We start from the raw sequence: 13,052 nt of genomic DNA, 5'->3' as shown, positions 1-13,052 counted from the left end.
GCGGCGGGCACCGAGAAGGCAAAGTGGGCAGCGGGCCAGGACCCCAAAGCACGGAGCTGGGGTCTCCAGATCAGGTTTAGTCCTAAGGGAGAATGGGCTCTAAGCACGGGATAAAGCGTCTACAGCAGGGGTTCTCAAACTATGGCCTGTGGGCCAGATGCTGCCTGCTTTTACTATGTCCGGCCCTCCAACAATCTGAGGGACAGTGAACTGGCCCCCTATTTAAAAAGTTTGAGACCGCTGGTCTATACAGTAAGGCTCCGGGAAGAGCCCCTTGCCGGAACCTGGGGCCGCCCACCAGAGGGCTCCAGCAGGTGGCTGGTTCCCAGAGGAGAGAGGAAATCAAACCCGGCTCGAGCAGCATCTGACCGGCCTCCTTGAGGGCAGTCACAGCACCGGGGCCGGGGGATGGTAACTACAGTGGAGAAAATGACAGGCTTGGCCACAGGATTGTTCGGCACCTGCCCGTGAAGCCCCAAGGACCCCAGGGAGTGGCGGAGAGGCGGGCTGCGGGCCTGGACCAGGCCCAACGCCAGCCCCTTTTGCCAAAGAAGGGACCGGGGTGGCATCTGGGAGATATGGATCAGAGAGCTTCTCATCGGGTACGGGCAGACCTGGGAACCCATTAGGGATGAATGGAGGACTCAGGAAGCATTTATTCTGTGCCAGGCGGCGGGCACGCCAATAGCAGTAAGCGGCCCCAGCTCCGGAGGAGCGCCTGCCCCAATAGGGGGAGGCAACGGTCTCGAGGAGGGCGCAGCTGCAAGTCCGGTGATAAATCGGTCCCCCAGAGGCGGCGAGGCAGCTGGCAGCGCGCCCTCCCCAGTGAAGTTTCCAGCGATAAAGCTCTCTGCATCCTGGGGGCCTTGGGGAGCAGTCACAAAGGGAAGCAGCCGGCCCTAAAAGCCAGAATAATGTCACCGGCTGGGGCCCGTCAGGATCGCTCCCTTCCCTTTTGTGACGGGGCAGCGGGGCTGAGAGACCAGGGCAGTGCTCCGGGCACGGCACGCTTAGGTGTCGGCAAAACAATGGACCAAAGCCTCCCTGTTCTGCCGGACAGCCCGGGCGGCCTGGAAGTCAGAGGCCCCGAGCCTGAGAGGCTGAGAACCCGGACGAAAAGGACCGGTGTTTTAATAACCACTTTTCAGTAAAGTTGATTTACTTTTTCTGGTGATCTTATGTACTTGATGAATGCCACGTTTATAGTTACCTGCCAATCACAGGGTGGACCTGGGGACCCAAGGGGGCTCCAGTGGGAGGGGCCAGGCCTGTGCTGTCGCCATGTTTATAGTGACGGGACCAGGGTTCGGGTTACCTGCCAATCACAGGGTGGACCTGGGGGGCTAATGAGACAATATGTGTAAAGCACTCTGTGAGCCTCTATGTGCCAGAGAAATGCCAGCTGTTGGGACCCAAAGCCAGGAGAGACAAAGAGAGTGCAGGTCCCCAGAGAATGGGGGAGGCTTGAAGGATGAGCCAAAATAGATGTGTCGAAAGTCCTGCCCTTGGATTAAAAAAAACAACTTCATAAATATTGTTTGGGGAAATATGAATGGATGCAAGTTCCTATTAAAAAAGGAGCTGTGGTTCTGGTGGACCACACGCTCCATGAGTCATAGGGCAGCCAAGGAGTCTCGCCCGCTCCCAGCCATCCTTGCTGCCAAAGCGCTGTTCCTGCCGTCCTTCACCCAAAGCCCTCGGGACCCCGTGGCCTGCTATTCCCTTGGAGAAGACCTCCTTGTAAACTGGGAATTGATTTTAATTTGGTTTTTAGGACGTAAGCTGGCGTGGGTTCAAAACTCCCCCGCTGGCTTTGTAACTGCCTTTGTAACCCCAGCCTTAGGTCTCTATAAAAGGGAGAGTTGGAGGCCCAGTGGGTGGAGCAGCCCCTGAGGCGCGAGGCCCTGAGTTCAAATCCAGCTCAGACACTTACCACTTCCTGGACTGTCACTGCACCCCTGTCTCTGCACACACAAGGTGACAGTTGGCTCCTTCCTTAGTACAAAGGAACAAATGGCATCAGGATGACAAGAAATGGCGGCGCTTTCTGCTGGAGCGAAGACGAGGGCGCACGTCTCCTCAGGACAGACAAGCACAAACGGCCCTCACGACCTGAGCGGGAGGGTCGGCCCGGGTCCTCTCAGCCCGGAGCAGGCCCAGGACCGTGACCCAGGCGGTGCCCCACTTCTGAGCGGGCACCAAAGGTAGAGGGACACCAGGCTGAGCGGCCCCCTCCCCGGGAACACTCTGCACTGAGGGCCCTCCTCCATGGGAGGCTCCGCCCTCGGGCCCCCTCCTGCACTGAGGGCCCTCCTCTGTGGGAGGCCCCGCCCCCGGCCCCCTCCTGCACTGAGGGCCCTCCTCTGTGGGAGGCCCCGCCCCCGGCCCCCTCCTGCACTGAGGGCCCTCCTCTGTGGGAGGCCCCGCCCCCGGCCCCCTCCTGCACTGAGGGCCCTCCTCTGTGGGAGGCCCCGCCCTTGGGCCCCTCCTGCACTGAGGGCCCTCCTCTGTGGGAGGCCCCGCCCCCGGCCCCCTCCTGCACTGAGGGCCCTCCTCTGTGGGAGGCCCCGCCCTCGGGCCCCTCCTGCAATGAGGGCCCTCCTCTGTGGGAGGCCCCGCCCCCGGCCCCCTCCAGCACTGAGGGCCCTCCTCCATGGGAGGCTCCGCCCTCGGGCCCCCTCCTGCACTGAGGGCCCTCCTCCGTGGGAGGCCCCGCCCCCGGCCCCCTCCTGCACTGAGGGCCCTCCTCCGTGGGAGGCCCCGCCCCCGGCCCCCTCCTGCACTGAGGACTCTCCTGCACTGAGGGCCCTCCTCCGTGGGAGGCTCCGCCCTCGGGCCCCCTCCTGCACTGAGGGCCCTCCTCCGTGGGAGGCCCCGCCCTTGGGCCCCCTCTGCAGGAGGCCCCTTCACCAAAAGCCCCTCCTGACTGTCCATAAGCTCACCTTGCCTGCCAGGCCGGTGCCCTTGCCCGCCCTCCCTCACCTGCGTCCCACGGCAGCAGCTCCCATGATCCTCCCCGAGAACCAAGGCCAATCCATGACCACAGACCGGCCAGCTGCCCCCTTGTAGAGCGGGCGTCCTCGGGGCTATCTCTGCATCGCCGACACCCTGGAGGCACTTAATAAAGGCTATGATCAACAAGCAAAATGGCAGCCACGCACATGGCAAAGAGGGCGCAGCGGACGGAGCACTTGGTGGAGACACTTGGTGGCTGGGGGACCCTGGGCACGTCACCTACTTGCCTCAGTTTCTCCATCTGTAAAGTGAGCTAGAGATTTTGCCAAGAAAACCCCAGATGGGGTCCCAGAGAGTTGGGCCCGCCCCCAATGACTCAATTACCGTGTACAACCGCTTTGCTTAAGGGCTCTGGCATAAAACCAGGCGGAAGCAGGCCCGTGTGGGGCCTGGAAGAGCAAGTCCCCACGGGAGCGGTCTGAGGGGAGGTGGGGGCAGCGCCCCCAGAAGCGGAGCCTCACCCACGGCCCCTCTCGGTCAGCTCCTGCCACGTGGACCCAGCCATTCCCCTAGCGGCACAGCCAGGGCCAGCAGCTCCTCGGAAGCCCCGCCCACCTGTGGGGGAAGCCGCCCCCAGCACTGTCGTCACATGTCGGGGCGAGGGAGGGCACCACGCAGCTGGGCGGGCCAGCTACCCCCCCCAGGTCAGGAGTTCAACCTTCTCACAGTTAAGACGAGGAAACTGAAGTCAGAGAGGGATTTCCAGTGGTGCTGGTGAGAGGAGGCAGCATTCGCACTCAGGACCTCCCGGCCCTGCAGAGAACTGTTCTGGAGGGAGCTGGGCCTCTCTTCCCCTTCCGGGTGGCCACAAAAGCAGAAGACCTGTGAGAGGGGACAAGCCTGGGCCACTGTGCTCGTTTTACAGGTGGGAAAACTGAGGCAGACGGTGAAGTAGCCGATCCAGGTCTGAGAAAGGTCTGAGAAGTGTCTGAGGTCGGACTCGAACTCGGGTCCCTGACTCAGAGTCTCCTCTGGCCCCAGGCTGGCATTCTCGGCCGGCCCAGCCGCTTTCTGCAGCCCGGCTGGGCGGCTCCACCACCGGCCTCGAGGGCTCGCTGGGGCTTCTGAAGAGGCTCTGCTTGGGGGTCTCCCCGCGGCGGCCGGAGACCCGGCTCCTGGGGACCCCCCTGGGTTTTCTGGGACCTGCTGCTTCAGCCCGCCCTGGGGGCCTCGAAGGCTGCCTCAGGAGACCGCGAGAATTCTGAGTCAGAGTCCGGAAGGAAACGCGGGCCTCCCGGGGCCTCCCCTGGAACCAGAGATGGCCAGGGAAGCAAAGGAGGTGGCGGCAGCCCCTGCCCGGCCCAGCTCCCGCCGCCCCCAGCCCTGTCCGGGAGAGGCCACTGAGAAGGGCATCCAGGGCTCCGACCCCTCCCCCACTGCCCCATCAGGGACAGGAGCCCAGGGGGCAAAGGTCACACCTCCCCCTCACAGAGGGGGAAACTGAGGCCCCAGCCCAGGTTCGGGAGCAGCCGAGGCCACCCAGGGGGCGCGGGGCTGGATCGTTACCCCGGGACCAGCAAACTGAGGGCGTATAAATGACGGGATCACGGCCACTTTACCGACGAGTAAACTGAGGCACAGGGAAGATACAGAGGCTATTTACTAACCAGGACACCGAGGCACGCACACACTCAGTGGCCACTTCACAGCCCAGGACACCGAGGCACGCGCACGCTCAGTGGCCACTTCATAGCCCAGGACACCGAGGCACGTGCATGCTCAGTGGCCACTTCATAGCCCAGGACACCGAGGCACGCGCACGCTCAGTGGCCACTTCACAGCCCAGGACACGGAGGCACGCGGAGGCTCAGAGGCCACTTTACCGACTAGGACTCGGAAGCACCGGACAAGGGCAGCGGTCGGCCCCCTCCTGTGCACCCCCCGTAGGTGTCCTGCCCTCTCTGGTCGCACTCACCATCTCGATGATCTTGGTCTTCCTGCCCGTCCTCTTCTTGGCCGTGAGCAGGTACTGCGCCAGCACCAGCCCGGCCACCAGGGCGCACACGCTGGCACTCGCCACCGCGCCCACCCGCGCCACGGCCGCCCGGTCCATCATGGGCCACCCCAGCGCAGCCAGAGCCACCTCCGGGAGGAAGCACAGAAACCGCACCCCTCCCCCGCTCAGGCGCACAGAGCTCCGTGGTCCCGCCTCTGGAATTCAGGGCCCGCCTCCGGGAGCCCAAGCACCCCTTCCTACAGCTCAGGCCACGCCCCTACGGCTTAGGCTCCACCTCTCGTGGTTCAGCCCTCATTTCTTAGGGCTCAAGCCCCTCCTCCTTTGGTTCAGGCCCCGCCTCTCACAGCCTCAATCCCACTTCCTACAGCTCAGGCCCCGCCTATGACAGGCCAAGGCCGGCCCCCTCTCCCGGCCTGGTTGAGAGCGCTGTCCTGCAGCACGTGTTTGCGGCCTGATCCACTGAGCCGGGACGCTAGAGGGGGGATCAGGGAGAGGAGTCTCTTTCCTCTGCCTCCTCTTGTGCCGGACTCTCTTCTTCCATTGAAGAAGTGGTACAGTCCAGTACAGCTAGCATCCTCTTTGAGAATGACAGCCGTTCCCTCTCCCACGGACCAATCGAAACGCGACTTTTCCTCCATCCCGCCCTCCCTTCACGGGACTACGACTCCCGGGATCCTCCGCGTCGCTGCCTCTCATCCGGAGCCACGGGGTTCGTTGTAAAGTGCTATGACAACCGGGGCGAAGATGGTAGTGGGTCCCAAAGAGGGAGTTCCGCTGCAACCCCCGTGTTGCGCCCGCTCTGCCCCGTGAGCTGCTCCCCGCTCCCCGGGTCGGTGCCATTGCCTTTACGTCCCACTGTCTCGCGACGCGCCCGTTGCCTTTCCTCTTCCCCAGGCTGCTGCAGCGCTCCCGGCCCGGTGAGTAAGAGGGGCCCGCTTGCAGGCACGCACGTGTGCTGGGCGGGGGTCCTCGGGAGGGCAGTGCCCGCTGCAGGGCAGCTTCGTGGGGCGCGTGCGCTCGCGGGCATCCTCGTGGGTCACCTGCAGTCCGCCAAGGCCCCAGAGGGCACCCTGACTCTGCTCCCGCTCTGCGAAGCTGGCCCAAATTTTTAAAGAGCCGGGCTGTGAGGGTAAACAGATGCACTCCGGGTGAATCCGGCAGGGGGCTGGCTGCTTTGACCCCCACCCCTCTGCGCGTTAGACTTATTCTCACAACTTCTGTCTGGTCACACGTGCCAAGTCCTGGGACTGACAGCTGGAGAGAATCACCTGGGGGGGGGGCTATTTCTGCTAGACTCGCCCCTCCCCACACTAATATTTACACTGAGAATTTGGGTGTAGCTCGAGTCTGGGGGGGTGGAGGGAGGGGGGAGGGGGGAGCGGGATGGGCACCCTCCTCGAGGCCGACCTCCTCCTTCCCAGGCGGACCGCCCGGTGACCGAAGGCGCCCTTAACAGGATGAGGCTTTAGAAATTCTATCCCGGAGCCGGCGCAGGGGGGGCGCCCCTTTGGACCATCTGCTTTGCTTAAGCCGGGAGGATTATGACTTGCTTGAAGAGTGTGCGGCCGGGGAAGTTAGGAAGTCAGAGTAAGGAGGAGAACGGAACTAGATGGTCACGGGACCTTAGATTTGGAGCTTGAACTTTAGAGAGCGTCGTGGGTAACTGAGCCTGTACTTCTCAGGTGAGGAGCGGGAGGGAAGTCACGTGCTCGAGGTCACGACTGAGGAGTGATTGAGCAGCTTCCGGACCGCCTAGTCCCTGACCCGGCGCCACAGGGGCTGTGAGACTTCTTGGGGCTTCTGCCCAGGCGCCGTGGGGCAGTAACGGGCGCCTCGTGCACCCGGGCCCTGGGTCCCCTCTAGCGCCCGACACGGGGGGCCTCGGAGCTCGTAGTTTGCGTTTCTGAGACACTTTTCTCGTAGCTGGTGGGAGCTCGGCCTTCTCCGGAAGTGTGCGGAGGCGCCACTGGGGCCGGGCCGGGCCGGGCCTTAGAGCCGCGCTCCCGTGTGGGGCCCGCGAGAAACCCGAACCCGACGCCGAACACACACTGCGACTCCTCGAGTCACTGCTTTTCCTAACAGTTCTCAAAAGACAGATCTGTACCACACACTCACACGGGAGCCTTCGGAACTTGGACTCAGAAATGAGGAGAGTCGGGGCAAGTTGGGGAGCGTGGGGGGGAGGGGGGAGGCTTAAGCTGAAGAAAAAGAGAGGCACAGACCCCGTAGCGCGGGCCTCTGTGGTCACGTGAGCGGCCGCCCGGCCGAGGATCCTCCCCTGTGCCAGAGCACGCGGACATCCCTGTGGTCCCGAAATGGAACAAACGTCAGAGAAAGCTCTGCCAGCCTCCCGGCGGATCACCCGGGCGGCCCGCAGAGCCTCAGAAAGACCTTTTATTTTTAAAAACCACTTTAAATGGATACTTTTTGTGTTTACAGCACTGTCATTTCCTAATAGAATCCTTTCTCCTTTCCTGCTTGAGAAGCATCTCTTTTAGCAGAATAAGGAGAAAGGAAAAGAAATAGTTCAGCAAAACTAATAATACAGCGGGAGTCTGATGGGGTATACACTGTTCTGTCCCCGTAGACTGCCACCTCTGCAAAGAACAGAAGGCGTCTCTTCTGTGGGACTGAGGCTGTTCCATACTGTCTAACACTTTGGGTTTTTATTTGTAGTTTTGTAAATATAACATTATCTTCCCTGGGCTGATCTCCCTCTCTGTCTCTCTCTCCCTTTCTCTCTGTCTCTCTCTGTCTCTCTCTCTGTCTCTGTCTCTGTCTCTGTCTCTGTCTCTCTCCTCTCTCTGTCTCTGTCTCTCTCTCTGTCTCCCTCTCTCCCTTTCTCTCTGTCTCTCTCTGTCTCTGTCTCTCTCTCTCTCTGTCTCTGTCTCTCTCTCTCTCTCTCTCTCTCTCTCTCTGTCTCTCTCTCTCTCTCTGTCTCTGTCTCTCTCTCCCTTTCTCTCTGTCTCTCTCTGTCTCTGTCTCTCTCTGTCTCTCTCTCTGTCTCTGTCTCTCTCTGTGTCTCTGTCTCTCTTTCTCCGTCTCTGTCTCTGTCTCTGTCTCTCTCTCTGTCTCCCTTTCTCTCTGTCTCTCTGTCTCTGTCTCTCTTTCTCCGTCTCTGTCTCTGTCTCTCTGTCTCTCTCTCTCTGTCTCTCTCTGTCTCTCTCCGTCTCTCTTCCGGTCTCTCTCTCTGTCTCAGTCTCTCTGTCTCTCTTTCTCCGTCTCCGTCTCTGTCTCTGTCTCTCTCTCTGTCTCTCTCTCTCTGTCTGTCTGTCTCTCTCCTCTCTCTGTCTCTGTTTCTGTCTCTCTCTCTCTCTGTCTCTTGGCATACACGTAGAATAACTTATTAATTCTGTTTGATTTCAGAAACTGGGCAAATGGGATTTCACAGAAGTCATATTCCACCCCCCCCACTTTTCTCCAGTTCTTTTTATTCTCCTACATCTAGAGAAGGAAGACAAGCAGTCATGAAGAAGGAAATCCAGAAATGTTGAGACGCTCCGGGATGAGGGTTTAAGTCGGGGGAGGGGAGGTTGTTAGTGAAGGGAAGGTGTGGGTGCGGGGCGAGCAAGCTGGGTGCACCTGAAGGTGGACGAGGTGTGAAGAGCAAAGTGGCAGCTGAGGAATTCACAGACCCTGTAAGGCAGCCCTTACAATGCTTTTTTTTTTTTTTCTTCTTTAAATTTCTTTATTTAATATTTTTATTTCACCCCATTTATATTTAAAACACTTTTTTACATTTGTTTTCAAAAGTGTGAGTTCTAGATTCTCTCCCTTATCCCTGCTCCCAGCCCCCATTAAGAAAGCCTGGACGAAGTCGGTGAAACTCTCCCTGCGCTGCTTAGGGGAGTTGGCCCCAGAGCCGCCCCCGGGAGCCACCAAAGCCTGAGGGATGGGGGACGGCAGGTTTCCGGAGAGTGCAGGGCTCGCGCTCCGCCCAGAGCGGCACCTCCAGGAAGGGAAGGTGGCACTCGGGGTTATCAGGGAACAGGAAGGAGGGGGGACGGGAGGGGGGCCAGACAGGCTAAGGCTCAGAAAGGCGCCCCAACCCCCGAAGGAGACTCAGAGCCGAGGCTCCTGGCCCAGAGGAGGCGCTGGGCAAGCTTGGAGACAGAGGGGCAAAGGTTGGCATTCCCAGGGCAGCGTCTGCCGCTGCATCAGCCCTTAATAAATGCTATTAATTACTCCTGGGCTCAGGGGGTCGAGATCAGGAGATGCAGGGGCTGCAGGGAGGGGCTCAGCGGAGGCCGAGCAGAAGTCGTGGCCAGTCACTGCTCCCTAACCCCAGGCGCCCAGAACTGTGCTGGGCACTGCTGGCAGGGCAGGGGGCAGCTCAGTTGGTTTGGCTACAGTAGAAAGACTGGCGACGGGAGCCCCGGGGAGCCCAGCCATTCCATCCCAGTTGTTGGGAAGGAGGGGCAGCTGGACGTGACCGCTGTGGGCCCGGGAGGGTCAGAGGGTCGTTGCTGTTGGCGAGTGAGGCGGCCCGCTGACAGTGTGGACCCAGAGCCAGGTGGCCACGCACTTGGCCTCCGTCTGCCTCAGTTTCCTCATCTGTGGAATGGGGATAATAAATAGCACCTCCCCCGTGGGTGTAAAGACCAAATGAGACAACATTTGTAAAGTACCTTGTGCCATTATCAGGGGCTCCCATCGATGTGGAGGGTCCCCCATGCATGGGGAACACCCCTGATCTCCTCTGCCGGCCATAATGGCCAGGTCGGAACCTTCTTGTGCTGATTCTCCCACATCTTAGCTGGATCCCCGCCCAGAGAATCCGAGTTGTTTGTGTGAGATGCTCCCAAGTGAGGCCCGAGGGAGGGGCTGGGAGGAGGAGGCTGCGAGGAGGCCCCCGGGAGGTGGGGGGCGCTCTCTTGGCTGCTCGGAGTTCCGTTTCTCTGGGGTGTTGGTCGGTAACTGCTCCGTCTCCGCTCCCTCGGGTAAGTGTCCTGTTTGCTGTGCTCCTGGGGCTCCCCCTCCCTTAAGAGCCCCAGGGAAGCGGCTCCCCGGGCAGCAGCATGCCCTGAGATGGGGGGTAAACACCACGGGGGGGGGGCTCCCAGCTAAGGAGGGTTTTATGTTGGAAAGTACGTTTTGGGTTTTTTGGCATTAAAAATGTAACGGTTATTCTTAGGGGGAGGCCGTGTGGCGGCAGTGCCCAGCCCGGCCCAGGATTCAGCACAGAAGGAATGGGTCACGGGCTTATTTGCTCTGGGCTGACCCGAAATGGGGGGCGCCGGCGTAATGGCTGGCAGGTTGGGTCCAGAAGGACCCGTATGGGGGCTGGTCCCCCCAGGAGACTTGGCTTCAGGTTCAGGGCCTGTGCCAGCGCTGTAGCCCTGTCCCTCCCTCACTTTCCTCCGAGGGCCTTGACCTCCTCAGGTCACTCGGGGCTAGTGCAGGCCGCAGACCAGCCCTTCTGGGGGGGAGCAGAGCAGCCACTCTGGGTAACCCTGCCTGCCCCCGGCTCTCAAGGTTTAAGCATGGACTAGGAAGATTATATCGGATTGCCCGGAAGTCTCGATGCTGCTTTTACTGACCTGAAGGTCCTGGAGGGGCCGTCTTTAGTCAGCATTTCTGCTGTGCCCCGTTCTGCTGGAGGGGGTGTAGGAGAACGGGAGGATCCCTAGGAGGGGCATCGTCTATACCTTGAAGGAGCTAATCCAAGGGGCTGCACGTGGGCCTGGAGCAGGGGAAAGTCTCGCTGAGGAATGCTCCACTAAAGAAATTAAGGTAGTCCTGAGTTCAGCGGTCCGGTTCTTTGTGACTGAGTGGGCCGGCACCGTCCACAAGATTTCCATGGTCCAGCTGTTGGGGCCCTTTGCAGCACCTTCCGTGGTAGATCCCGGCTTTTCCAGAGCCACGCTGCCAGGAAATGAGTCTCTGGGCCTGGCACTCTGCCTGCTGAGCCACCCTGCCCTCCCCAGTCAGGCAGCGTGGCCACAGTCACTGGGGACTTTCTAGGACCAGACACCGTGCAGATGGCTTTGTTTTTGGTGTGCCGCCTGGGGCATTTGCTTTCTGGGAGGGGGCGACGTGGTGATGCTGGGCTTAGCACGGGTCCTAGAGCGAGGGGTGCTCTTCTGAGACTGCCTGCCTCAGTTTCCTCAGCTGTAAAATGGAGAGAGCAGCAGCCCCTCCTTCCAGGCTGGTTGTGTAGGTGAGCGAGAGAATGTAAAGTGCTTGGTGCGGGGTCCGGCCCATAGTAAGGATGCTTATTCCAGTCCCAGCCACGCCAGGCAGCCTTTTAAGCCATGTCTGGCCTCGGCCGGCCATGGGTCAGAGGAGTGGACAAGGCCGTTTCCTGTCTTATCTTGCCTGAGCCCTTCATATTGGGCTGTGGGGCTGGGAGCAGGCTGTGTGTACCCCATGGGGCCTCTCCTGGGCCGGCCTCCTCCTGGGCCTTGGCTCGAAGCCCTGGTGCATCCCGGCCCCAGGAGCCTGATACAGGACTCGGTGTGCTAAGAGGTCTTATGCCGTGGGGCCCATGAGCCTGTTTATCATAGGCGCCTCCCGGCAGGGCTTTGGGGGGCTTCCCCGCTCCTTCTTATTATAGCCCTCTGCTTCAGAGTCAAGCATCCTGAGAAGAAAGCTGTGGCAAACATTCTCTTCCTCATTTTCCCCTTCCCCTTCCTCTCATCTCCGTCTACCCATCCTCGAGAGTAGGGAAGCCCACCCCCTGACTCTACTGATGGGGCGACTGAGAGCCAAGGTTGGCAGAGTAGGCAGTAGGAGCAACTGAAGCTGGGAGCCCAAGGCCTCTGCTGGGAAGGCCAGGTCTTCTAAAACCAGTATCTGTTAGAAACCTTAAAAAGGGGCATTTCCTTATAGGCAGGAAGATGCTGTGAACCATCTGTCTTCTAGCTTTTCTTTTCTTTTTTCTTTTTCTTTCTTTTTTTTTAATATAGCTTTTTATTTACAAAACATGCATGGGTGATTTTTCAACATTGACTTGCAAAACCTTCTGTTCCAACTTTTCCCCCCTTTCCTCCCCCACTCCCCTAGATGGCAGGTTGACCAATACAGGTTAAATATGTTAAAGTATATCTTAAATATATGTATACATATTTTATACATATTTATACAGTTATCTTGCTGCATAAGAAAAATAGGATTTAGAAAGAAGGTAAAAATAACCTGAGAAGGAAAACAAAAATGCAAGCAAAGAGTAACAGAAAGAGAAAAAACGTTATGTTGTGGTCCACACTCAGTTCCCACAGTCCTCTCTGGGTCACTTCATCACTGAACAATTGTAACTGGCCTCAATCATTTCATTCTTGAAGAGAGCCATGTCCATCAGAATAATTGTCCTATAATCTTGTTGCCGTGTATAATGATTCCCTGGTTCTGCTCATTTCACTCAGCATCAGTTCCTGTAAGTCTCTCCAGGCCTCTCTGTTCATCCTGCTGGTCATTTCTTACAGAACAATAATATTCCATAACATTCATATACCACAATTTATTCAGCCATTCCCCAATTGATGGGCATCCCCCCAGTTTCTGGCCACCACAAAGAGGGCTGCCACAAACATTCTTGCATATACAGGTCCCTTTCCCTCCTTTAAGATCTCTTCGTATATAGATCCAGTAGAAACCCTGCTGGATCAGAAGGTTGGCCTTTCTTTTTTAACTTTTAAATCGTATTAACTGGATTTCATTTTTTTTTTCTTCCTTCCATCTCCATCTTAATTGGAAAGATATATAAAACCCTCGGACCAAGTTTCCATCCTTAAACAAAACCATTTATTCACTTTATTCTTTTAAATTGTTCTTTAAAGAAATTTAATCACTGTTTTTCAATGAACAATTTATTTTCTCCTCTTTCTGCCTTACTCCTTACCTTTAACCCATCCATTGGAAAGAAAAAGAGAAAAACAAACTCTTTTCAACAAAATATTTCTAGTCAACAGCAGTGAAGTTGGTTCCTTTAGGGTTCTTGGGGTGTCCCAGGCTGCCTTTATCTAGCACTATCAGTTGGAGTCCCAGTTCTGGTGGGCTCCCCTACTGTGACCACCAGTGACCAGAGCCCCAGTGCTATTGACTTGGGCCAGCCCCGAGCCCGAGGCAGTGCTTCTCAGTT

The 13,052-nt window shown here is 58.4% G+C and overlaps 2 protein-coding genes across 5 annotated transcripts in view; one reads left to right on the top strand and one right to left on the bottom strand.

Annotated features, from left to right (window-relative positions):
* NT5C3A (5'-nucleotidase, cytosolic IIIA) overlaps positions 1 to 5,134 on the bottom strand; it is a 58,741-nt gene extending 53,607 nt beyond the window's left edge. The window contains exon 1 of the mRNA XM_074284318.1: positions 4,931 to 5,134. Coding sequence (XP_074140419.1) covers positions 4,931 to 5,071 — 141 coding nt within the window. The 5' untranslated portion in view covers positions 5,072 to 5,134. The remainder of the gene's footprint in view (positions 1 to 4,930) is intronic.
* A 299-nt stretch (positions 5,135 to 5,433) lies between these two features.
* The window catches only part of BBS9 (Bardet-Biedl syndrome 9), a 300,830-nt gene continuing 293,211 nt past the window's right edge, over positions 5,434 to 13,052 (top strand). The window contains exon 1 of one of the 4 annotated variants that reach the window (XM_074284315.1): positions 5,434 to 5,889. The gene's annotated coding sequence lies outside the window, so the exon portion shown is untranslated. The remainder of the gene's footprint in view (positions 5,890 to 13,052) is intronic. The other 3 variants (XM_074284313.1, XM_074284316.1, XM_074284314.1) reach the window with 3 other exon arrangements.

This window comes from Sminthopsis crassicaudata, chromosome 1, assembly GCF_048593235.1.
Source record: "Sminthopsis crassicaudata isolate SCR6 chromosome 1, ASM4859323v1, whole genome shotgun sequence".
Classification (NCBI taxonomy): Eukaryota; Metazoa; Chordata; class Mammalia; order Dasyuromorphia; family Dasyuridae; genus Sminthopsis; species Sminthopsis crassicaudata.
This window is presented reverse-complemented; position numbering and strand designations above follow the sequence as displayed.